The sequence below is a fragment of the Malurus melanocephalus genome, unplaced genomic scaffold (assembly GCF_030028575.1).
Source record: "Malurus melanocephalus ecotype Western Australia unplaced genomic scaffold, MMel_1.1 scaffold_478, whole genome shotgun sequence".
In the NCBI taxonomy this organism is placed as follows: domain Eukaryota; kingdom Metazoa; phylum Chordata; class Aves; order Passeriformes; family Maluridae; genus Malurus; species Malurus melanocephalus.
In genome coordinates this window covers 291,812-316,133 of record NW_026623710.1, presented here as the reverse complement: position 1 = coordinate 316,133, position 24,322 = coordinate 291,812, and the positions used below count along the sequence as shown (strand labels likewise).

Sequence of the window (24,322 nt, the reverse complement as noted above, 5' to 3'; positions counted from 1 at the left end):
AGACAGAACATTACAGATCACCAACAAAAGCCATTCCACTGTTTTGTTTGGGAGGTGGTGGTTTTTTGTGTTTAGATAGTCCTATAGGAGTATCCTGAGGTGAGTGGAGAGGTTATAAATAGCAGAAAACTGTGGGTCTGTCTCTGAGGAAGATTAAAAKAACAATAAAAGTGGTTTTTACATTTTTGTTCAGGATTGTTACACAGAAAAGTGGAGGTACTACCTGGATAAAACCCTCAGTTTAATCATCAGAATTCCATTGGCCAAATATGAGCTTTCATAGCCTAGAGAAAAAAAATGAACACAATTTTTTCTAAAAATTTTTTCCAGGARAAAAAGAATTGCAGTTCAGCTTCTTTTCCATCCCCTTTTTCTTTTCTCTTCCCCCAGTTTACCACCCATATGACTAGAGAGAAGAAAGTAATACAAACCTTATGAAGGAGAAAGTTTTGGGCTTTTGGGTGGGTTTTTGGGGAGTGTTTCTTTTGGGGTGTTTTGGTTTTTTTGTTTTTTTTTTTTTTTTGTTTTTTTGGATTGTTTTTTTTTTGTTTTTCACTTTTTTTGAAATCTGTGAGCTGTTGACTTCTTTGTCATTTTTATCTCCAGATGTTTGTTCTTGATTTATAAGGGAGCATAAAATCAAATTAATTAGAAGCTGACATTAGTGCCACTCATCCTGGAAGACTGAGGATTGGATCATGTTGTCTATGATGTAAACAGGTTCTTTAAAAGAGTGTTTCAAGGACTGAGCAAATGTTTCAAAATTAATTAAGACTTGAAAATTGACTTTTAATGAGAAAATAAGATCAGTCTATTTTGAATAACAGCAACACATTTGACAACATAAAACTTCAAATGAATGTTGCTCTTATTTGTTTATTTGCTATTTTTGTTAAGGGTTACTTTTTGCCATTTTCTGTTTTTTTTAATAAGGGATAAAATTATAGAACTCAGTCCAAGGTTTGGAGAATTAAAATTTTTGTTTGTGTTTGTGATGTTAATATTTTGGGTGTAAAATAAAATTAAGAGAACTCTTTGTCTCTGAAATGACAGAGTAAAAAGAGCAGTTTACTTTAGAACCCAGCAACACATTATATTAAAAGTATTTTAAAATATTTTAAAATTCTTCAACAAATTTCAGTTTATCTAAAAGTTTTACTAAGGACACTTTAGCATCAAATACTCTTAAAACATGATTTATGACAGGTCATGCTTTCAAGATAGAAGTTAAGCTTCCATGCAGTTTCTGCTGACACTGTAAGAACGATTACAAATATTCACCACAAGAATAAGGTTTGTCAAACCTGACATAGGTACAAAACTACTAAGCATGAATACATTCTGTGTAATAATAATAATAATAATAATAATAATAATAATAATAATAATAATAATAATAATAATAATAATAATAATAATAATAATAATAATAATAAATGATCCTCTAGTTTCTCATCAAGGAGAAATTCTGATTCAGCTAAACTGTATAATTGTGCAATTAATATTAAACCTGAGCTGACTAATTGCTTTGAGAGGATTCTTTTTCCTTCTGAAGATAGCAAAAAGTGAACGTGCAACTGAGGAATGCAAGGAGATAATTTTGGAGGCACCTAATTTTTCGCTATCTGTGTMGGGTTTTTTCCCACTTTATAGTCACTAAAGCAGTACTTTGTATATTCTGAGATGTGAAAAACTTAACTTTAGAAGGGTAAAACAAATAAATTTCAAGCACAATGTATCCTTTACTTGCATTGCAAGTCCATTGGGAAATGGAAMACATCATTAAATTCAATATTTTGGGGCTTTGCCCATGCTTCCAAGGAACTGTGACAGATCTATTGACACTAAAGAGACAGCAAAACTAACCCCCTGCATTTCACACTTTTYCCCCCCTTGCAGTTAAAATCTGTTCTTTTCCTCTTATATTTAATATTTATATTGAGACTTGGCAGTAATTTTGTTTTGGGCAGACTTATATGGGTTTAGATTATTTGGTATTTTCGTTGCATAATTTTATGGTGTCTCCTGAAAGTAAACTCAAGTTTATTATGTGCAATTGCTGGGGTATATAGGATTTATTTGCACATTAAACACCAAGAAAACATCTGCTTTAAGTCATTCTGCAGCATGACGCTATGTTATGCTTTTAAACAGATTGCACTCAAGTTTCTGCACAAAATATTGAGAAGAATTTTAAATGAATATTGGTCCAAAGATTTCCAAGAAGAGTGTTATATTTTTAATTCTTGCCCATATTTGCCAAACTATGGGAGAACACAGCATGCTCCCCTTTCCTGAGTTGCAGTTTTTGTCAAGATTTTCTTGCTGACTAAATGTTATATTCTTTTTTAAGACAATCTTTCCAGTATTTTCTATTGTGTGGTGGCACAAGGGCAAAATTGTAAGCGGGAAAGTGCAAGGTCAAAACAATGAGCAGGACATACAGGGAAGATTATTGTCACTTAAAATGTGTCACCACAATCTTCCTGAGGCCATGATCAGCAAAAACCTCAAAAGAGGATGAAGCCAAGAGACCAAAAAGCTTCATTTTTTCCATTTTGCACCTGCACCTCATTCTCCTTTACCTTTCCCTAGACTTTGGACTTCATTGCCTCAAATCTTGGGAAATTGCCTCTTATCAGTGAAAATGGCCACACCTCATGATAAAGTGTTGTTCTGCCCCATGTGTTGCAAAACCAGGCAGTGACTATTTCTGAGCTCTGGTTCTCTGCCATCCCTGCACACTCTCACCTCCCATGGCAGGGAGGTCACTACAGTTTTCACCTCCTCATTTTGTGTGTTTGGGAGAAATATCCACTGGGAAGAGCTCAGGAAGCTGCTGGAAGGCCTGGGTGCTTCATATGACACAAAGTCATGGTCATTCTGCACAGATGTCACTTGAGTTTCCTWTATTTACTTCTTTTATCTTTATTGCCGTGGCAGCTGCCAGTGTATCAGAAAATGATTGCATGCAAACTTCTTACTGCAGCTGTAGCCAAYAATTAATATAATTTTCGAAAGCCAGGTAAGGGACTTTCCTTCACTTTCTACTGGACCTGTGCTCTCTTCCTCGAGAATAGTGTTTCCTTGACTATGAATTATCCCCCAATTTTTTGTCTGCTTGCTTCTTTGCCTGATTTTCTGGCACCTAGAGGATTCAGATTTCATTCACATGACATTGAAAGCAAACCTTATGCATAAAACATTGCTAAKAAACTGAAATTATAAAGCCATGTATAGTAAAAGTAAGTGATAAAACAGATACGTACACTGTGGTTCTGATCAAAAAGATTCSAACAGAAGAGATGAACTGAAAAGTGGGGGTCAGTGGAAGTGTCTTAAGCTTAAAAAGAAGCTTTTAAAAATCAGACCATAAATTTAAGTATCAGATTACTGATTTTAGTCCTTTCTTCAGGCTACTATTTTAAGAAAGGTTTATCTTTGGACTTTAGAGTAGGCTCTGAGCAAATCTCAAATTCATCTTGAAGTGAGGTTTATGTGGAGCACAGTTGGCTTCAGGCTCTCTCTCTAATCAGGAATAGGTACAAAATAGTCAGACCCCAACACATACTGGAAACAACAGCCCAGAGCCTTCTSAGTGAATTTGACTAGCCAGGACATAACTTTAGCTCCTCAGCTAAAGTATTTAAGTATTTTGTGTTTATGAAGTATTAACAATTTAGGTTAGATGAGGCTGAAAGGAGCTAGGAGTGAAAAAAAAAAACAAACCCAAAAACCAGAAAAATAAAAAAAAAAGTCACATTTTGTTCTTTAAGTATTTATGTCTTTCTCCATGTCATTTCACTTGAAACATGCAGAACCCTCTTTATAAAATGAACTATGAATGTACTAATAGATAAAATAGGGACAAAAGACAAACACATTTCAATCTGTCTTGGCAGAGATTTTTGTTTTGCAAAACATATTGTTGGGGTGAACTGTACATATTAGTTTTAGGATTATCTGATTTGCAAGAGCAAACAAAATGCAAAATGACTACTTAGAGCAATGTTTATATCACTTGTCTCTGTATTTCTATTGGGGATGACCAAAATAAAAAGTTTTTATAAAGAATGTTTAAGGTGTTTATGTATATGATCCATTAAAGTTCAGATAGAAAGGTTTCATTCCTCACTTATAACTAAATATATATTGTGAAATGTGATAAAAAGTTCTCCTTTTTGCTACAGAATACAGTCCATGGCCAAGCCCTAGTTTTTGAACAAGAAAATAATTTTCTCTAGACTGTCTGTAAAAGGTCAGCATTGAACACAGAATTGAATAGACCACAAACTCTTCAGGGGATGGTGGTGTTTGTTGTTTCAGTGCCATCTGTGACACTAGACATTTTGTCAGTTCAGAACAAATAATAGCTATGATGGGATGGGAATACTCACATATTCTGCTGATCAGTTGTGTGGGGAATTGTGATTCAGCTGCTAGAAGACACAGAAAAGAGTTATTCTTTGAGCCTGTTGTAATAAAGGGTTGTAACAAAGGAGCCTAGTGAGGCTTCTCAACATCTACATATAGCCAAGAAGGATTACAATAGCCTAACATATTTAAAGCTCAGACCAAACTGGTTTATAAAAGAACTATTTAATAAAACTGTATTTTTACCATAAAATTATCGCTTGAGACACTAACACCACCTTGAATTTCTTTGGTTTATGGGAACTACAGASATCTTTAAGAACTAAAATTCTATCAAAGTGAGTTAAGAATAGCATAAATAGAAGTCATATGCTGCTATTAATTAATGCACAACAGCGTGGTCGTTTGTCACGCATGCRAGCAAACTGAAATAGTTTTAATCATCTAATTGGGAATCTCCTTAAAAGAACCTGTGAAAGAGAATGTCATTGCAACAGTTTTTATTTGACTTTGATTGTCAGATATCACTGAAATATGTTTATGAATGTAACTATTATCTTCTTATCCTGCAAATGAATTCTCTATCTGCAGTGGCTTTTGTGARTGCAATGAGATACCAAAATAATACTGAAACCATTCTGAGATGGACTTTGTAGATAAGAAGACTGCTTAATAAGAAGATTATATGGTCATTGATGTGTAAGGGCAGAAAGCTGATTTTYATGTGTATTTCATTGTAAAAGTCAATATTCAAAAATATTTTAAAGGTTTAATAAACAAAARGTTGGCCTTGAAATTATGCCCCTACCCACTTTATTTTTTCCCTTCACTGGGGTTGTTTTTGCCAAGGGAACAGAAGAAGTGGTCACCAGGAGTTGTAAAGAACTTGATGGGAATTTCTCTGCCTAAGACTGAGGAAGAAGGGTCATGCCTTTGTTTTGGGCAACAGAATCCCTGAAGCTAAACCTCCTAATACAAAGGAGGATTTTTAGTCATCTTGTTATAATGATGCATGAAAAAAAGCGACAAACATATTACAGTGCAGTTAGATGCAGAGTTAAAACAAATGCAGTGTTGTTCCCCCCTCCTCAGTAAAAAAGCAGTTATTTTTCTACAGTTTTGGTTCTTTTGCATTGATGATGGYGTATACATGCACTAGGGAKGYATTTGTGTRCSTTGACAGCGTAATTCTAAGCCTCTRAAGGACTACAGCAAAATAACTAAGKGAAATTAAACTATACACAGACACTATACACATAAAAATCTCATTATCTATTAAATTTAATTGCTAAAATAAAAATTCCCATAAAACAGAGCAGTTGCTGAAAATACACAAAATTTGAGCTTTTTCTAAAGGTGATAAGATGTATTTTAAATTAAGGTAAGGATATACACATGTCAGAATTGTCATTACTTGAAATAGCTCATCTTTGTGTTGTCATATTCTGTATTTCCTCTTTACATTATTGAGTGAAATTTTCAGCAGTCCCGACCCTATTTAAGTTAAAGAGTAGATAATTCCTGACACATGGGAGAAACAACAATTCCTCCATACTTTCCTGGTAGTCTGCTGCAATATTTACAACTCTCTTCCTTTATCACTTGGTGTGGAAGAAAAAGAGATCATTGAAAATAACTTATTTCATAGCTGTGATGGCTTCAAAGTAAACTTATGAATTAGTAACAATAATGAGAGTCTGAGACAACTTGGTCTTCCTCAATCACATACTGAAACTCTTTATTTGAGGAAAAGATAAAAGATGATATTTTGTTTTGCTTTGTACAGATAACAGTCTCATCTTGATTCCAACTTCAGCAAATAAAGAAAGCATTCTTAAACTAAAAGGGTAATCCCTTCCTCCTTCTGTTGACCAACTTCTTTATTCTGCAGGGATTTTTACCCTTAATTTTTCTAATTTTTTTTTCTAATTTCTTTAAATTCACTTGAACCAGGTTATGGGGATTTCTGTGATCTCTTTGGCAGCTAAAAAGTGCCTTGATGCTTAAAATCAACTAAATTCTGTGAATCTATTCARTGCTATTAATATAATGCATTCTGCTCATGAGTACTATTACAGAAATTCAGTTTTTAACACTGGTAGGATTTCATGAATCATTGAGTGATTTTGTTGGCAAYCATCATATATTGAAATTAACTGTGTTTCTCTGTACCACACTGCATTGTATCATAATACAAACTTCAAATCACTAATGGCAAGGAAGGTCTTCTAATTTCAAAGCTAAATTTGTCCATGGACAATTATTATCCATTTAGTTTGCAGCCAATATACCTTTTCTCCTACATAAATCATATTTGTGGGATTCATTTCCCTAGGTTAAATTAGCCACATTTTTCTAACCTTTTCTCAAAAACTCARCCATCTGACTAAGCATTTGTTTGCACATCATTTCTCCACTTGGGGTGAAATCCAAAAACAAGTTTAAGTGACATTTTAAACAAAATTTATGTGTAAATTCACGAGAATGAGCCTGGAAAACTGCCTGTGACCTCCATAGACTGTATCTGTGAAAACCTTTCTGCATTTTTTTCTAATTCTGGATGCCATAGATGTGCCACTGTGGACCCTGTCTCTGCCAAACTGGCTGCTTTTAGGCAGTTGCTTCCTGCCTGCCTAACACTGTTTGGATAGACAAAATGTGGGATTTTAATGTTTTATTTTTGTAGTTTTTTTTTTCTTCTGCCAGACCTACAGTCTGATTTGGTGGACATACTCTAAAAATTTGTTTTTCTCTATCAATTTATATGACATAGGTGGCAAATTTTTTTGCATGTAGGTCTAGCAATTTGCATATTTCCCCTAGAGGAGATCTGAGTCCTCAGTTTGTGTGGGATTTGAATTTGTAGATCACGCCTCCCAAAGCAAGGCTGAGGCCAGCATTCCCACTCTGAATGGGAATGTTCCCTTCCCTCTGCCTTGTTTTGTTCACGCCATGTCTGCCTCAGACAGAGGGGCCCAGCAAGGAGGATGCACTGACTTGAGAAGCATAGAGTGATTTGTGGATGAATGCACACAACAGACAGATGCCAATGAGGAGTTGTTTTTACCATACTCACCACCTCAGTGGGGCCCTTGGATGGTCTGTGCTGGCCAGACAGTCACCAGTCAGCTCAGAAAGCACAAACTGCCCCACTCTCTGGAGCAAACCAGCCAACCTTCACTCTTGTTGGGTTGTTACTATCCACTGCTCTGTATTTTCCTTTTGGCTTTCCTTTCACTGTGGTACTATGTGGTTTTACTCTTTCTTTTATTTTAAATTGTCCACATTAGCTGGCTTTCTCTAAAACAGCATCTTTTATCTTRACAGCCTATTTCTCAGTAAAACTGGTTTGAGGACTCTCAGCTGTGCTGTACCAGCCTAAGCCTTGGATCAGACCCCTGAATCTCTGAGCTGAGCCTGTCAAGAGTTTCTTCACTCCCTTTGTTTGCAGAAAAGGCAGTTCTGTAACAAGCAGGGCAGAGCTCTTTCTTGATGACTGAAAAACAGACATTTACAATGAATATTAGATGTGTGCCCTCTTCATGATGACATTTGTTTATTACAAAACTCAGTAAGGAGAACATTGAGACAGAGCTACTTTGTTCTGTCCAGCAATATGGGGTTGTGAGGGCTGCTGAAAACAGGGAGAGAGCCATGGATATGAGTGTTAAAGCCCTTGTGTCTTTTGTAGTTCCAATCATAGTGTCCACTGCCAATTCAGCAACCAAAGGGTGTGAAGAATTCTGTAAAGAACTAAGAAGATTTATCTAGTGAGGACTGCTAAAAGAAGATGATGTCCATTTACCAAGTCCTAATAAATTTGGGTTGACAGGCTAACTGAAGAGATAGCTTTAGGGAAAAGCTTACATTCAGGGCATGAGGTTAACTGAGGAAAAGACAAGTCTAAAACTGAGGCATATGACTTCATGGTACAAAATTTGRTATTGCAGAGAACCATTCTGACAGAGAGTCAGGAGCTAGAGGCTTGGTGCTATAAGAAGATTTTTATGGGCTCTTTTGTGTTCAAATATCTGCATGATAATGAAAAAAAAAAACATTTTATGGAATACATAACTTTGGGAGTAGTATTTGCAATGCCTCTACAGAAGCACTGAAAAATAAAGTGGTAAATAGATGCAGCTATAGAAAAAGTCCAAGAGGACAATGACAAGGTTGATTAAATCACTGGATAAATGGACAGTTCCAGGTCATTTCTCTACTATCACATTCATCAGTATGKCAGGGAGGCAAGATTGGGAGTTCCATTTTGGAAAAAATTTAGTGTAGTTTGCTGATCTGCTCATCATCACATTCCTTTCCTCTTGTTAATTGTCATTATTTTCCTGTTTGAGACCTGTGCTACCATGTGCTCAGCACAAGTGTAGTCCTTGAGTTGCAGAAATTTACTCCAGGGAACAAGCACTAAATATTCCAGTGAGAAAGGGAACAGTGACTGGGTAACCGGGGTTTTAAACACTTAATACTGTTATTAAAGTTGCTAAAGTTGTTATAGGCAGTTCAAATAATTGAGTCTGTGAAGGACTGAAGTGAGGGAAAAGGAAGTGACAATGAATCTGAGAAGGTGCRAGTGTATGAGCAGTGAGCAGGCTGCAGCTGAGAGGGACTAAATGGGATCTACAGATCAGAAAAGCAAAGAGAAGAGCTAARTGTAGATGAACTGCCAAATGTACATAGAAAAAAACCCAAACATTGAGACCCTAGAAACTGGATGGAGGTCTAAGGAAATAAAAATTAAATAGGCTAAACAAATGGTTCTGCAAAGAGAACATGTAAATTTAAAGTATAAATTAAAGTTAATAAAGAATATCTATATAGCAGTAATCTTTCGAACCATTGATTATTTCATGGCAGAAGCCACTTCATTATGTTTTTATGTAATTAAAGATGACTAAGGCTAGATTCTGAGAAGCTTAATATGTTTAAGTACTGTTTTATTCTCATGCTCTGTGCTGACAGAAGCTAAATTAACACAAATAATAACAGCATTACTTCTGCTTACATCATGAAATGAGCATTTCTCAAGTTGAATGGAAAGGCAAAACCTGCCCCCTTTTTTRTTGGTTTAAAATCTTTTGAGCCCTTCGATTAATTATTTAAAAATCTATGATAATTATTTAATCAACTTTGTGTATTCAAACTTTATAAGAAACAAGTAGTTTAAAAACAATTAGTTTTAACAACTACTTATTAAACTACTATGAAATTGGATTTTTTTTTAGTAGTCAATTCATGCTAAATGTTATCTAACATATTTGGTCCACTGCAACTTCTAACCAAAATATCATTATTTTCTGCGGGACGATTTGATTTCCTGGAGCACTRCTTCTATTTTAAGTTTATATAAGTACACAACATATTTATAGCTTCCAATACTGCTTTCTAGGAAAAGAAACTACTTTAAGAATTTCAGATAACCCATCTAAGAAAAATATTTACAAGAAAACCAAGTTATATTTTGTATATTCATTAAAAGTTTTTATTTGCATTTCTTAATTAATGCTTCTCAAACAAATGATGTGGGGTTGGAATACTCTAAGTCCTATCGAGGAAGATAATAGATCCTGGAGAATTATGTTTTAATGCTTTTTTCAACAGGAAAACTACACCTAAATTATATTTAATAGACTGATACAGAGCCACATTCAGTTTGGATCTGCAAAGAATATCGTTAACTATTGGAGGGAAACAGCTGATTCAGCTGATAAACTGCATTTTTTGGGACAATATTATCAGGTGCTATTAATAAATATTATTTGTGTCAATTACTAGGACTCACTGGTTCGGTCATTTCTATAAAAGTACAGTAATAAATGTACAAGGCAATTGTTTGATGATCATGCATGCATTCTTGCTTTGCTTGTGCCTGAAAAAAAATTCTTCAGACAATTTCATACATTAAATATCATCTCCTTAGTTGCATTTCCATAAAACTAGCCCATATGAGCTTTTTTTACTTAAGATTTCTGTCAAATCATACATGTTTCCTGTAATTTATATATCACTTATAAAAATAGTTGATCAGCTATTTTTAAATATAGATTTTCATGTACAGCACACACCTCTTACCCACCAGTGAAGCTCATTTTGCACTAGAGAAGTAAACCTTCATTAGCTATTCTAGTATCCAGMAGAGTCTGGGTTTTATATTTCCTTTCAGTGCCTTTCTGTGTTTAAAATTTTCTTTTGCTACTTTAAAGGAACTATAAACCAAATCCCACTGGAAAGAGTGTGATTACTCCTCTCATGTAGTAGCTAGGCAACTGGCAACGAGATCTTTTGCACAGATAGCAGCATTTGTCCTTTTTCTGATTTTCTGGGAAGAAGAGTAAAGGAGCCAATGTGCAGCAGGGATTTAGCTGCAAAGTGAGCAGAGAGGTGATCTTCCTGTTGAGTTACAGCCATATTAAATTTATACACTTATAGTATGCACAAGTTCAAGGGGAAGGTGCACAGAGAGCCATGATTGCCCTTTTAGTCAGGTTTGCAATACTAAAAGAACCTATTAGTAGATTATATTTGTTTAGAAAGAAATACATGTTAGAAATATGCAAGCAAACTTTGTACATGTAGGTTATCAATACTTTGGGAAAATGTCGTTCCTGTTAGTTTTCAGTGTCTTTTTATATTTGTTCATCTTGGCTTTCTGGTACCTGACATGCTCCATTTTTGTTAGAATTGTGTTATGGATTTTCCTGCAAGAGCAGAAAAGAAGGGAAATAACTTACKAACATGCATAGCATTCAGATTGAAAAAATTCAGTTGTATCAACTGAAAACATTGTGTGATTTTATTATTACTTTTTCAAACAAATAACTTGATATGTTTGTTGTATCACAGGTACAGGAATGGCTGTGCTTAAACTGCCAGACCCAAAGGGCAATGTCAGGACAACTTGGAGATATGGGCAAGATGCCACTTCCGAAACCAGGCCCTCCACAACCAACATCYAAAGCACCTGCTCCTCCTCAGAAACAGCCTATGCCTGCTGTCTCACATTCCCCTCAGAAGACTTCCACACCTCCTACTCCTGCAGCAGCAGCAAAGCCGAAAGAAGAACCAGGCATTCAGAAGGAAGCTCCAAAACTTCAGCAGGGGAGACTGGAAAAAACATTGTCAGCTGATAAAATCCAGCAAGGAATTCAAAAGGAAGATGCAAAAGCTAAGCAGGGAAAACTTGTCAAGACACCCTCTGCTGATAAAATCCAGCGTGCTTCTAAGGAAGACCCRAGGATTCAGCAAACAAAACTGACAAAGACAGCCTCCTATGACCGAGTTTTGCATGAAGTTCAGAAGGAGGATGAAAAACTTCAAGAAGCAAAGCTGGCAAAAACATCCTCAGCTGACAAAATTTTGCATGGAGTTCAGAAGGAAGACATAAAACTTCRAGAGGCAAAATTGGCAAAGGTACCCTCAGCTGACAAAATTTTGCAGGGAGTTCAGAAAGAAGATCCAAAACTCCAACAGATGAAAATGGCTAAGGCACTGTCAGCTGACAAAATCCAACCTGCAGCTCAGAAGGAAGRTGCCCAACTTCAGGAGGTAAAATTGCCAAAGGCAGCTTCAGTTGATAAAATCCAACATGGAATTCAGAAAGAAGATATAAAACTTCAACATGAGAAAATTAAGAAAGCTTCATCGGTGGATATAATCCAAGASGAAGGTCAAAAAGAAGAAATAAAACTTCAGCGAGGGAAACTGTCAAAGACACCTTCAGCAGATAAAATTCCTGCGACAAGTGCAGACCAAAAGAAACCCCTGAGTACATTGGAAGAAGATAAACAAACTGCACTCCCAGAAAAGACCACACCTCATCCAGAAGATAAAAAAGAAGAAATTACAGCTGAGATTAAAGACCATGTTGCTGAACAGAAAGCAAAAGCTGAAGCACCTTATAAGGGACTGCAAGCTAAGGAGCAAGAAGACGTTAAGAAAGAGGACTTGACAACTGGGATTTCACAAGAGGTTTTGAAAGSTCAAAAAGCTCAGGAAGAAGAAATTCCTGTTCAAACAGCACCTTTGCCAGGAACCRACCACGTGGAAGCAGTAAGAGAAAAAATAGTAAGTGTTTTTCTTCCTCCCATATCCCTTTCTCTTTCTCCAACTTAGAATCTGATCCTTACAGAACCTCTCCTTCCTTCTTTATTTTTATTCTCTTTAGAAGATGATTCTAAATGATAAAATCAATGACTCCCATTGAGTGAAAGATTCAACACTTAGTCCTTTGCTCTGCAGGCTTGTTTCAAGACTTGTTGCTGGATTTTAAGTCTCCAGCAGTTAAGCCTTTGAAACTAAGACAAAGCCCCTCTTTAATATTTTTTTTCTGGTATTGCTGATTTATTTACCTTGATCTCTAGACTCTCCAGACTTTGAAGATTAATTGTTGAAATTKGAGTGTTTTCATAGTTCTCAATCCCAAAAGGGAATAATCTGAGAGGGTAAGATGTACAGTGCTTTGACATACCAAAATATAATATAAATTTCAGGAATATTTTGTAATGTCTGAACATGGTACATTAAAGTATGCAATTTTTGCACCATTTTACTATTTTGCTGGCTTATCTCATAGAAATAAGTACTTTCAGATAGGGTTCTTGTGGGTTCCCAAGTCAGAGGAATAGGTGAGTTTGCATTTCATTCATTGCATAAATAAATGCATTTGCTGGACATAAACTCACCAACAAGTTTATCACTCCCTTTATCAGCTGAAGTGAGTAACATACACAGTTTGCTGAGAAATGAAAAGTTAAGGAGTTTTGTATCAGCACTGCAAATTAGGTGCTGATTATTATGTTATGAAAGTAGTATGTTAGGAAAGTAGGGGTAGTCTTAAGGAAAATGTTTAACTTGTGCCAGAATTATGTTTTCAAATAATCCCAGTCAAAAAGGTCAAGGGTTTAGTTGGGTTTTTTTGTTTATTTGGTTGGTTGGTTTTTATTTCTTGGTGGTTACCAAGATATTTGGACAGAAAAAAATTCTAATTCCAAAATTATGCTTATCCCAAATTATTCTAATTCCAGAATTATTATAAACCAAGTCTTCTGCCTGTCTGAAATAAATCTCCTATCACATATTGTGCTTCCTGCTCTTGATTGCATCAAGAGTTATAGCATATGATTATACTGAGGGAATCCCTGAATTTTGCTTGGAGTAACATAGCCAGAAACCCTACTTTTTGGACCAAAAAAAAAGACATATGGGAAAATCTTATTTCAAATTGTTCTGAATTTAAAATAAAGAGGGTGTCTCACCTATCTTGTACTTAGTAAAATTAACTGATTTATTTTTAATGTTTATTGAAGTACTTCTGTGTTGTCTGCGCTGTTCATGAAACATTGCTGGATACAACTCTTCCCAATGGAGCATGTGATAAAAGTGGAGAGGAGATGCCAGTTTAGATATTGCCCATTAATTCCATTTACACTAGGTAAAAGACAACATTGAAGAATAGAATCTATGTGTATTTCAGGGCAGAATCATATGGAGGATTTCAGCTAGGTGTATATTTAATTAGGGATGCAAAGAAAAACCTAATACTTCTTTCACTTTGCAAACTACTATCATTTTATATCCAGTTCTGTGGAAAGGATAGATACAAACCCTTCTGGCTTTCTAATCAGATTAAAAATTATTGTTATCCTCACTTTTCACCAAAAAAAAAGGAAAAAAAAAAAACCCAACAACCAAAAAAAAGCAGTAGCACCCCAATAGCACCCCAATAAGTCCCTGAAGACATGAAGAGGCTGAAGTTATGATTCAATACAGATAGTAGAATAACTCATGGAAAATCACAGAATCATAGAATGGTTTGTATTGGCAAGGACCTTAAAGATAGTCTCATTCCAAMCCCATGACACCTTCTACCAGACCAGGTGGCTCAGAGCCCCATCCAAACCTGGCCTTGAACACCTCCAGGGTTGGAGCATCCACAGCTTCTCTGGGGAATCTGTGCCAGGGATTCACCACCTTCATAATAAAGAATTACTTCTTAATATTTAATCTAGACTTGCCCTCTTTCACTGTGAMACCATTTTGCATCGTCCTGTCCATGCTCTTGTAAATATTCTCACTCTGTCCTTTTTGTAGGCTCCCTTCAGGTTCAGGAGCAATCACAGATTTAGACATCTGGCATRGTTTGGAAAACAAAAGAGTGATTTAATATTGAAATATTTAAATATATTTGAGTCTCAAAGTGAGATTAAAGGAATCATAAAGCCATTTTTTTTTTACTACAAAACATTTCTCAGTAACATTTTAAAATAAGGTTTTTTTTTTGTTTTTTTGTTTTGTTTTTTTTTAAATAAAGAGACTGCTCATGTTTTACAGATCCTTTTTGTGAGAAACCATCTTGTAATACTGATTACTGACATGTGCAATAGCAATTAGCTGTTCTAATAAGGGTGCCTAGCAAGCTTGGAGGTTTAACACATGCTGTTTGTCAGTATCTAATTGTCATCTTGGAAATCACAGCACAGCAGTTCAGCATATCTTTATGAATTAATTATCATGGTGTCAATTTGACATACATTTGCAAAATATCAAATCTATTGTATATGTGCCSTTATTACGACTTTCTTATGTTTATTGAGGAATGATCACGTGCTTCAGTTGACCAATTGGCTAAATATTGGTATTTTGTTGATTGGCATCGTTATTCTAACACATGCCACTATTGGCAAAATACATCCAGAGAGATATAACAAGGAGGATAAGGCTTCTCTGTAAGCAGTTTTCTGGATACAAATAAAATGTTTCATTTTGAAAACATTAAATGAAATGCACATTATGTAATTTAGTCAACCGTGTTTCTTTTCCACTTTGTGATACTTTTTTTTTAATATAGAGAGTGCTTTATTTCTTCTATAAACAAAATGACCTTTTAAAAATTATGAGTTCCTTTGCAAAATAAAATTTCTGTCTTCTGAAACAGAATATAATCTTGCTAGCTAAAAAATACTTTTTATTTTAAAATACCCACTTTTTTTTGTTGTTGTTGTTTCTTTTAGCCATATTTTTCTTTTAAGAAAGTTCTGGTTTGATTTGGCCAATGGAACTTTTCAGAAAATCAKAAAATCATTAAGGTTAAAAACACCTCTTAGATCATAAAGCCCAGCCATTAGCTCAGCACTCTCACCTTCACCACTGGAATATCTCCACAAGTGCCACACCTAKATGTTTTTTGAACACTAAACTTTATATTTTTAAATAATATTAAAAGGGGGGAAGAGTAAGAATAAATAATATTTATAAAGCAAAAATTTTCAATACCAAATAGTTATATAAGGGATTGGCACTGGCATCGCAGAAATGCCATTGGAATAGCACAAATGCATTTGGCATTAGATAGTTTTTAACATTAGCTAAAGAGGTTGYATTTGCTGTTTTAAAAGTCTTATCCAGACTGCAGCTTTTATAAGTCCCTTTCTTTCTCACGTCTCAAGAAGATCCTCACGTCAGTGTCTGTAATAGAGCTACATTTGTCCAGTATTAGAAACACACAGTCAGTAACCTCAGAGAAAATGCCATTGAAATACTCAGAACAGCCTAGTAATTCGACATGTACCAAAGTGCTTCCTAATTTACAAAAAAAAAAAAAGTGTAGTTTCATGAGTTAAATGCATTTTTTCATTCTCAAAGAGTAATGATATATATATATATATATATATATATATATATATATATGGTCCTTAGCAGACTTATTTCTGCCATATTTTACTATTCATCTAAAAACCTTACATTTATGAGACATTTGCAAGTTTAACTATGATGATGTCTTGATGGCCAACCACACAGAAAATAAATTAGCAGTCCTTTAAGAATAGATGTAGCTAATGACAATATCCTAARTCTCAGACTATAGGAAATAGAGGAAAAAAAGCCCAAAGGCCAAATATGTTTTATTTTGAGTTGCATGCATATTGATCTCGACACACGATGTGTGCATAATTTTTGTATGTACCATGGTACAGGCAACAATACATTAAAAAAAATCAAAAATATATTCATATTTTGGTAACCTTAGAAACAAATTTGGATTTTTATCACCCCTTTCATTTCTAGTGATAAAATAAATCTGTCCTTATTGTGTTTTATTTATTCTTCTCCTTACTGTACAAATAGTAGGCTTTTGCATATTCAGTTTCCTGCTATTCAGAGCAGTCATGTTATGTCATAACTGAGGTTCAATATCAGGGAGGAAAACAGCAATAATGATTGTCTTCTCTGGCTGGTCACAGTATGTACCAGACACTGAACTCAGCTGCAAGGAGAGTGGCTGAAGCTGTTCCATCAGCACTTGTTCTCCACCTTTTCCTGTGCTGATCTATTTTGTTGGTGCCTTCTGTCTTTGCATTGCAACCAATTAAATCACTTCATGTCCCTGTGGAGAAGCTAGATCTGAGGGGTTCACTTTCACTAGGTGGACGCATTCTGTCCATCAGCTCCTGGGAAACCTTCTGAGCTTGAGCAATGTTTGAATTTTTTAGTAGCTCATCTAAATAGGGTGTTTTATTGTGTATGTCTTCATATAAACAAAAAAATAGCTATCAAATGTCATAGGTAAAATTTTAGTGAAGGGCATGCTATTTATAGACAGGAAAATCCCTGGTCTTCATGATACATGTATTTTTTTTCAAACCTAGGAAAATAAATTCCCCTTCAATACTTTCTTCTTTAATAAAGGGGAAAAAAATGTAAATATAACATACAAAACCTGAAATGTTTAACTGTACTTCATTGCTGACTTTGTGTAAAGACCATAAACAATTCTGTCCTTAACAGCTACAGAATATCCAAGGGTGGGTTTTCCAGAATAGTGAGAGCCGTAGGGTTAAAGTGGTGATCAATTCCCAAAGTTGTTTTCAGGTTTCTCCATGTTTATATATTAATCACAGCCTTATCATTCAAGAAATTCTTAGAAGTGTTTGTTTTCAKACTGGATTTTTATTTGCAATGGATTTTGCTTGAGATCAGATATTTGGATTTGCAGAATTGGTTATAATGTTGGTAAGGACAAACGTAGTTTATATTCAGTGTAGTATCTGATTTTGCAAATTCACTCCTGTGAAGGATAATTAATTAATAAAATATTAATTTGTATACTAGTGTAATAATAATAATACAGATACTCTAATATTAATATAAATATTAGTGATTTAATGTAGGATTAGGTTCAAAGTGATATGTCTAAAAGCAAGAACATGTATCTTAAATATAAATTAAATCTAAAACTGACTGKTTTTAAAAAATAATATAATTGACTATAAAAAATATTTGTGTTTTTATATTTATAAATTAAATATATTAAATATAACTTTAACATTAAATATAACTTTAAAGTGAATAAAATTTGAAAATACGTGTAATTGATAACAACTAACATGAGTGCAAATGTAATTTAAAATTATAATTAACATTCATAATAATTTTCCTATAATATTTATTCCACCATATTTTAAACTATTTTTCAAATAATCATGTTGCCAATTAAGTTGATAAATAAAAGCTTTAAATAAATGGTTTGCTGTACTTCAGAAATCACTGACTTAGATTGGTGAAGCCAGTAAATACTAMCTACTTCTATTGCTGAGAGCCCTAATAAAAATTAAGATCACATCATATTATTAAAACCATGAGACTTTGGGATRCTTGTTCTCAAACTGCCAGTGGAGGTGGGGACACTTCCTAAAATTGTCAGCTCAGAATAGGGTCGAGGTGACCTGTGTTTTGGACAGTGAACTGTTTTTTAGCTGAATGATGAGGTACTTTCACTAAATACAGAGCATTTCACAGCTGTGAGAAGCAGGAGGGAAAACTAGTGCAGAAATACTTGCTGTAGGATATTTTTGGTATTTTTGTTATTTATAGAAGGAAGTAGAGATGCTCGTCAGTCAGAATGGTGTAGAAGGATCTGGAAACTGGGATGACTAAGGGTGTTTAATTTGGGATGAGAAGGAAAACATTGATCATGATGCTCAGTCAGGAATGCCTGCCTTGTTTCCTTCCTTTAGTCAGGGGCTGACCATCGTGCTTTCCTCCCTGCAGTTGCACTTCCCTACCAGCAGCTTACTCTTACCAATTTACTAAGAAACTTCTTTTTTATGTGGTACTCAGAAATTATTTGYACAGTGCCCAGATGTAGGGGACATTCCAATATATGGGAACATTCCAAATGGCAYTAAATCATGCTTCAGTACTCTATGTATTCTGTTGCATATTGCAATATATTACAATTCAATCAACAAAATTAAACYCCAAGTCCAAAGTTTGAGAAAACTGACATGTTTCTAGAATGTTGTAAAAGATCTAATGGGCAAAGAAAGCAGCAGACTTCAGAAATTCTGCTGACATTTGTCAAGCTATATTACTTTGTATCTAGAACCATGCAGACAGCTTTAAAAGACAGTCAATAAAATCTTCATATAAATAAACTCCCTGGCAACTTGTCCTATGCATGTGTGAACAAATAGTAGATTATCACTACTAAGTATTCTRAAAATAATTAAATTTTATATTGAAAAATAGAAGATTATCTTGAAACTAGTAAAATCAGTTGCCAGTTTGGGCAGCCATGCAAAGCTTCATTAGATTCAATGAAAAAAATCAACATTTGAGGAACTTTTTTGTATAATTTAATAGCTTTGAATAGCAAAATTAGTGTTCAGCCTTCATCTGAGACATGAACTCATCCTTTAGAAAAAAAAAAAAAAAATCACGTTTTTAATTGCCAGGAGACATTAAGAATTTATATATAAATGTATACACACGCGTTATGTATTTATTTTTTTAGGAAAAAGAGGATGACAAATCAGACACATCAAGCTCTCAACAACAGAAAAGTCCACAAGGTCTGAGTGACACCGGGTATTCTTCTGATGGGATATCAAGTTCACTTGGTGAAATTCCAAGTCATATCCCCACTGATGAAAAGGAATTACTCAAAGAATCTAATAAAAAAGACATTGTCTCACAAGAAAGTCCACCAAGCCCCTCAGATCTAGCTAAATTGGAAAGCACTGTACTCTCAATTTTAGAAGCTCAGGCAAGYACTCTTTCTGATGAAATATCTGCAAAAAGCAGAGAGCTTTCTGAAACATATGGTGAACAGACAAAGGATCAACTTAAAACAAAGCCTTTGCCAGTCACTCCAGAATCTTACAGCTCAGAAGAGGAAGACTTAAAAGCTGTCAAAGAAAGCAAAGGAACCATTGTAGAAGAGGGCAAAGGAAGTGCTCCCTCCCAGGCAGACTACAAGGAAGAACTTGAAGGAGGTGACATATCAGCAAGAAGACAACAACGCTATGACTCTGTGGAAGACAGCAGTGAGAGTGAAAACTCACCCGTCCCAAGGAGGAAAAGAAGAACGAGCGTTGGTTCTTCAAGCAGTGAGGAGTACAAACGAGATGAAAGCCCAGGATCAGCTGATGAGGAAGACTTCATTAGAAAACAGATTATAGAGATGAGTGCTGATGAAGATGCTTCAGGTTCTGAAGATGATGAATTCATTAGAAATCAACTCAAGGAGATCAGTGCAGCTGAAAGCCAAAAGAAAGAAGAAGTGAAAAGCAAAGCCAAAGGAACAGCTGGAAAACACAGACGAATGGCACGGAAAAGCAGTGCAGGCTATGATGAGGATGCAGGAAGAAGGCATTCATGGCATGATGATGACGATGAGACTTTTGATGAAAGCCCAGAGCCAAAATACAGGGAAAGTAAAAGTCAAGACAGTGAAGAACTTGCAGTATCTGGAGGAGGAGGCCTTCGACGTTTCAAAACAATAGAATTAAATAGTACAATAACAAACAAATATTCTGAAGTATCTGAACAACCCAAAGGTATTTTATATTTTGATGAAGAGCCTGAGCTAGAGATGGAAAGTCTTACAGATTCACCAGAAGATAGATCTAGAGGAGAAGGGTCTTCTAGTTTGCATGCTTCCAGTTTCACACCAGGTACATCTCCTACATCAGTGTCATCGCTTGATGAAGACAGTGACAGCAGTCCCAGTCACAAAAAGCTGGGAGGGGAGAGCAAACAACAGCGCAAAGCCAGGCATCGCACACATGGTCCKCTTCTTCCCACTATTGAAGATTCTTCAGAGGAAGAAGAACTACGGGAAGAGGAAGAACTGCTAAAGGAACAAGAGAAACAACGTGAAATAGAACAGCAACAAAGAAAAAGTTCTAGCAAAAAATCTAAAAAGGACAAGGATGAACTAAGAGCCCAGAGAAGAAGGGAACGTCCAAAGACTCCACCAAGTAACCTTTCTCCCATTGAAGATGCATCTCCAACAGAAGAATTGCGACAGGCTGCAGAAATGGAAGAGCTGCACAGATCTTCTTGTTCTGAATATTCACCAAGTATAGAGTCGGAACCTGAAGGTTTTGAAATAAGCCCAGAGAAAATAATAGAAGTGCAAAAAGTTTACAAATTGCCTACTGCTGTSTCTCTATACTCACCAACAGATGAACAACCAATTGGACTTCCAAAAGAAGAGAGCGGTCAAAAGACATTGAAAAGTGCYGAAGAGGTATATGAGGAGATGATGCATAAGTCCAAATCATTTCAAATTTCAAATGAAAAAGATGAAGCATTTGAAAAAGAATCTTTATATGGTGGAATGCTAATAGAGGATTATATTTATGAATCTTTAGTGGAGGATACTTACAATGGAGCTMTTGATAGTAATCTTGTCATGAAACAAGATGAGAGCAGTGAATATRCACAGCAGAGAGGAAAAGAGAAAAAACCAAGAGCTTCAGAACAGGTCTATGATGAACCACAGAAAATTAGTGATCTAGAGAAAGATTACTATACTGTTGAGACTTTACATACTATTGTGCCTCAAGAAGATATTGTTTCTAGTTCTTACATTATCCCAGAAAGTCATGAAATAGTTGTATTAGATAGCACAGTAACTTCCACCGCTGAGGAAAAGCATTTGTTAGATGCAGAAGCTGCTTATGAAGAGCTTATGAAAAGGCAGAAAATGCAGCTAACCCCTGGGGCTAGTCCAACACAGCCAACTTCAGATTTTATTCCAGCATCTGATACAAAGGTATCTGGTGGTGGAGAAATAGTGGATAGCACATCTTTAACATCAAGCACTACTTCAGCAATCTCAGATGTATCACCTGTCAGTAGCACAACACTTTCTATTCCAGATGTTAAAATAACACAGCATTTTACAGCAGAGGAAATTGAAGATGAATACTTAACRGATTATGCCAGGGAAATTCAAGAAATAATTTCTCATGAAACATCAATATTGACATACTCTGAGACATCGGAAGGTGCTGGGTCAGTTTTACCTTCTGATACAGCTTCCTTAACATCATCTACATCCTCAGTTRGTACCACGGATAGCTCCTCACCTATAGATAGCACAACCACAGGTTTTGTCAGTCCAGCAGAGGGTGTAAGTAARCCAGCAGATTCTGAAGGTGTCAGGGTAGTAACACAGGTTCCCTTAACATCTGCAGCAGAGTACTCTGAAATGAGCATGCCTTATGAATCTATTGCTGGAGCCACTAAAAAAGCGTCAATAGAATCAGATATGGAGAGGGTGCAGCAAACTGCAGTTTGTTTGCCTGAAACTGCACCTTTAGCAGTGGCAACTACAGTTACAAAATCCAAGGAATATGCAGCTGAAACCATTACCTTTGATACCTCCAAAGCAGAAAAGGAAGCAGCTAGAAAAATTAAAAGTACAGTAGAGTCTGTCAGTGTCAAAATTCATCATGAAGAGCCACACAAAGAATTGGGTGTTGATATGACAAGGATTGATTTGACTAGTGCTGCATCTGAGCAACTACCTGTATCTATAGCATCAGTACCAGTTACAGAGCCAGCACCAGAAACACCCTCTGTGCTCACTCACAGTGTTGTAAGTAAGACCACCATGGTCTCTGTGCCTTCCCCAGCCCCTGCTGTGTCAGCCAAAGTGTTCTCTCTTTTTAGAAGCTCTTCTTTGGATTCTTCTGCACATCCTTCTCCACCCCCACCTCCTCCTCCWCCACCACCTCCTCCACCACCATTACCACCTCCACCTATTTTACCCAAGCCAGCCATTTATCCCAAAAAGAAGCCACCGATTAAGACTCCAGCACCAACAGCTCCCACAGTGGTACCTCCAGTCACAACTGTTCCAACGCTAGAGTCCACAGCTGTATTAAAGACTCATGTGGCACCTGTCACAAAAACATACACCCCAACACCACCTCCTGTACCACCCAAACCATCCTCCATTCCAGCCGGGCTTGTTTTCAGTCACAGGCCCCCCGAAGTAACCAAACCTCCAATTGCTCCTAAACCAGCAATTCCTCCGCTCCCCATATCCGTTCATAAGCCAGCAGAAACCCAGCCCAAACCAGTAAGTTTGCCATTGACTTCAAGTATGACTCTGAATTTGGTCACCACAGCTGAATACAAAATACCGTCTCCCACTTCCCCTTTGTCTCCACACTCTAACAAATCTTCACCAAGGCTGGCAAAACCCTCCCAGGAAACCTATGTTGTCATCACATTGCCATCTGAGCCTGGAACTCCCACAGAAGCTATAACTAGTCAGGCTGTTACCAGCTGGCCTTTAGAAGCACCTTCKAAAGAACAGATTCCCCAACCTATGCAACCAGTTTTTACTTCATCCATGAGAACTATGGATACTCAAAGTATGGCAGGTCAGAGTATGTATATTTCCGGGGCATTGCAAGCTATTCCTGTGACAACACAATCAGCTTTTGAAAAAATACCTATTTCAAAACCAGTAGTAACAACTGACATAACCAAGACCACAGTGCCTGTGGTTAAGGGTCCAGTGCCTGGTTATGGTCTAGGTAGTGTTGCTATTACAATACCTCCAGAGCCACTGCACATTGTAGATCAACCCAGATACAGAGAGAATGGACGATTCCATCCTTTGGGCGATGTCATAGATCTTCGCACTTTAACTAAGATGGACATTGACATGAGAGACAGATGCATGGATCTGTCTGCTGTTCCCATGGATGTAAGAAGGCAAATGCCAGCGACTGACRCAGGCGGACGGCCAGTGAGTACTGTCCAGCCATCCATAATAAACCTTAGCACTGCTTGTGTTGCTGAGCCTTCTCTGCCTGTAGTCCCTGAGACAGTAACAGTAATGACCTGCACTGCCACTGTGAGCTACACCACCAGCACCGACAGCCTTGTGGATCTGGGACACGCCATGACAACGCCGCTTCAGCTGACAACGTCAAAACATTTTGAGCCTGCATACAGAGTAACAGGCAGCCAGGCCTTCTCTGTAGGTAGAGATGAGGTGCCAATAAATTTATCCCTTGGTACTTCAACACAGGCAGTGACATGGGCTACTACAAAGCCTGTTACTGTCCCACCTGTTGGTGTTACCAATGGTTGGACTGATCTCTCCATTTCTCAGGAGCCAGCGGAGAGTGGAGCAGTTGACCTTAGCACTGCAAAATCCCACAGAACAGTAGTAACAATGGATGAAACTACTTCAGGTATCGTAACAACAGTAATAGAAGATGATGAAAAGCCTGTAGATCTGACTGCAGGGAGAAGAGCTGTCTGCTGTGATATGGTTTATAAATTGCCATTTGGTAGGAGCTGTACAGCRCAGCAGCCTTCTACTACACTTCCTGAAGACCGCTTTGGCTACAGAGATGACCATTATCAGTATGATCGTTCAGGGTCATATGGCTACCGAGGAATGGGAGGTATGAAACCATCTATGTCTGACACAAATTTATCAGAAGCTGGACTATTTGCATACAAAAGCAAGAATAGCTTTGATTATCGAGTTGGGGCAACAGATACAGCAGTAGATCTTACCTCTGGAAGAGTAACTACAGGTCAGTATGACACAGCAGCAGATCTTTCTTTGAAATATAATTTTGATGTTCCTCACCTCATTTCAGGATAATTTTTTTAT

General features: G+C 36.4%; 1 protein-coding gene across 1 annotated transcript in view; it reads left to right on the top strand.

Moving 5' to 3' along the window:
• The window catches only part of PCLO (piccolo presynaptic cytomatrix protein), a 316,269-nt gene that overhangs the window by 125,741 nt on the left and 166,206 nt on the right, over window positions 1-24,322 (top strand). Inside the window, exons 4-5 of the mRNA XM_057380904.1 lie at window positions 11,233-12,453; window positions 19,181-24,242. Of these exons, the coding sequence (XP_057236887.1) occupies window positions 11,233-12,453; window positions 19,181-24,242 (6,283 nt within the window). The remainder of the gene's footprint in view (window positions 1-11,232; window positions 12,454-19,180; window positions 24,243-24,322) is intronic.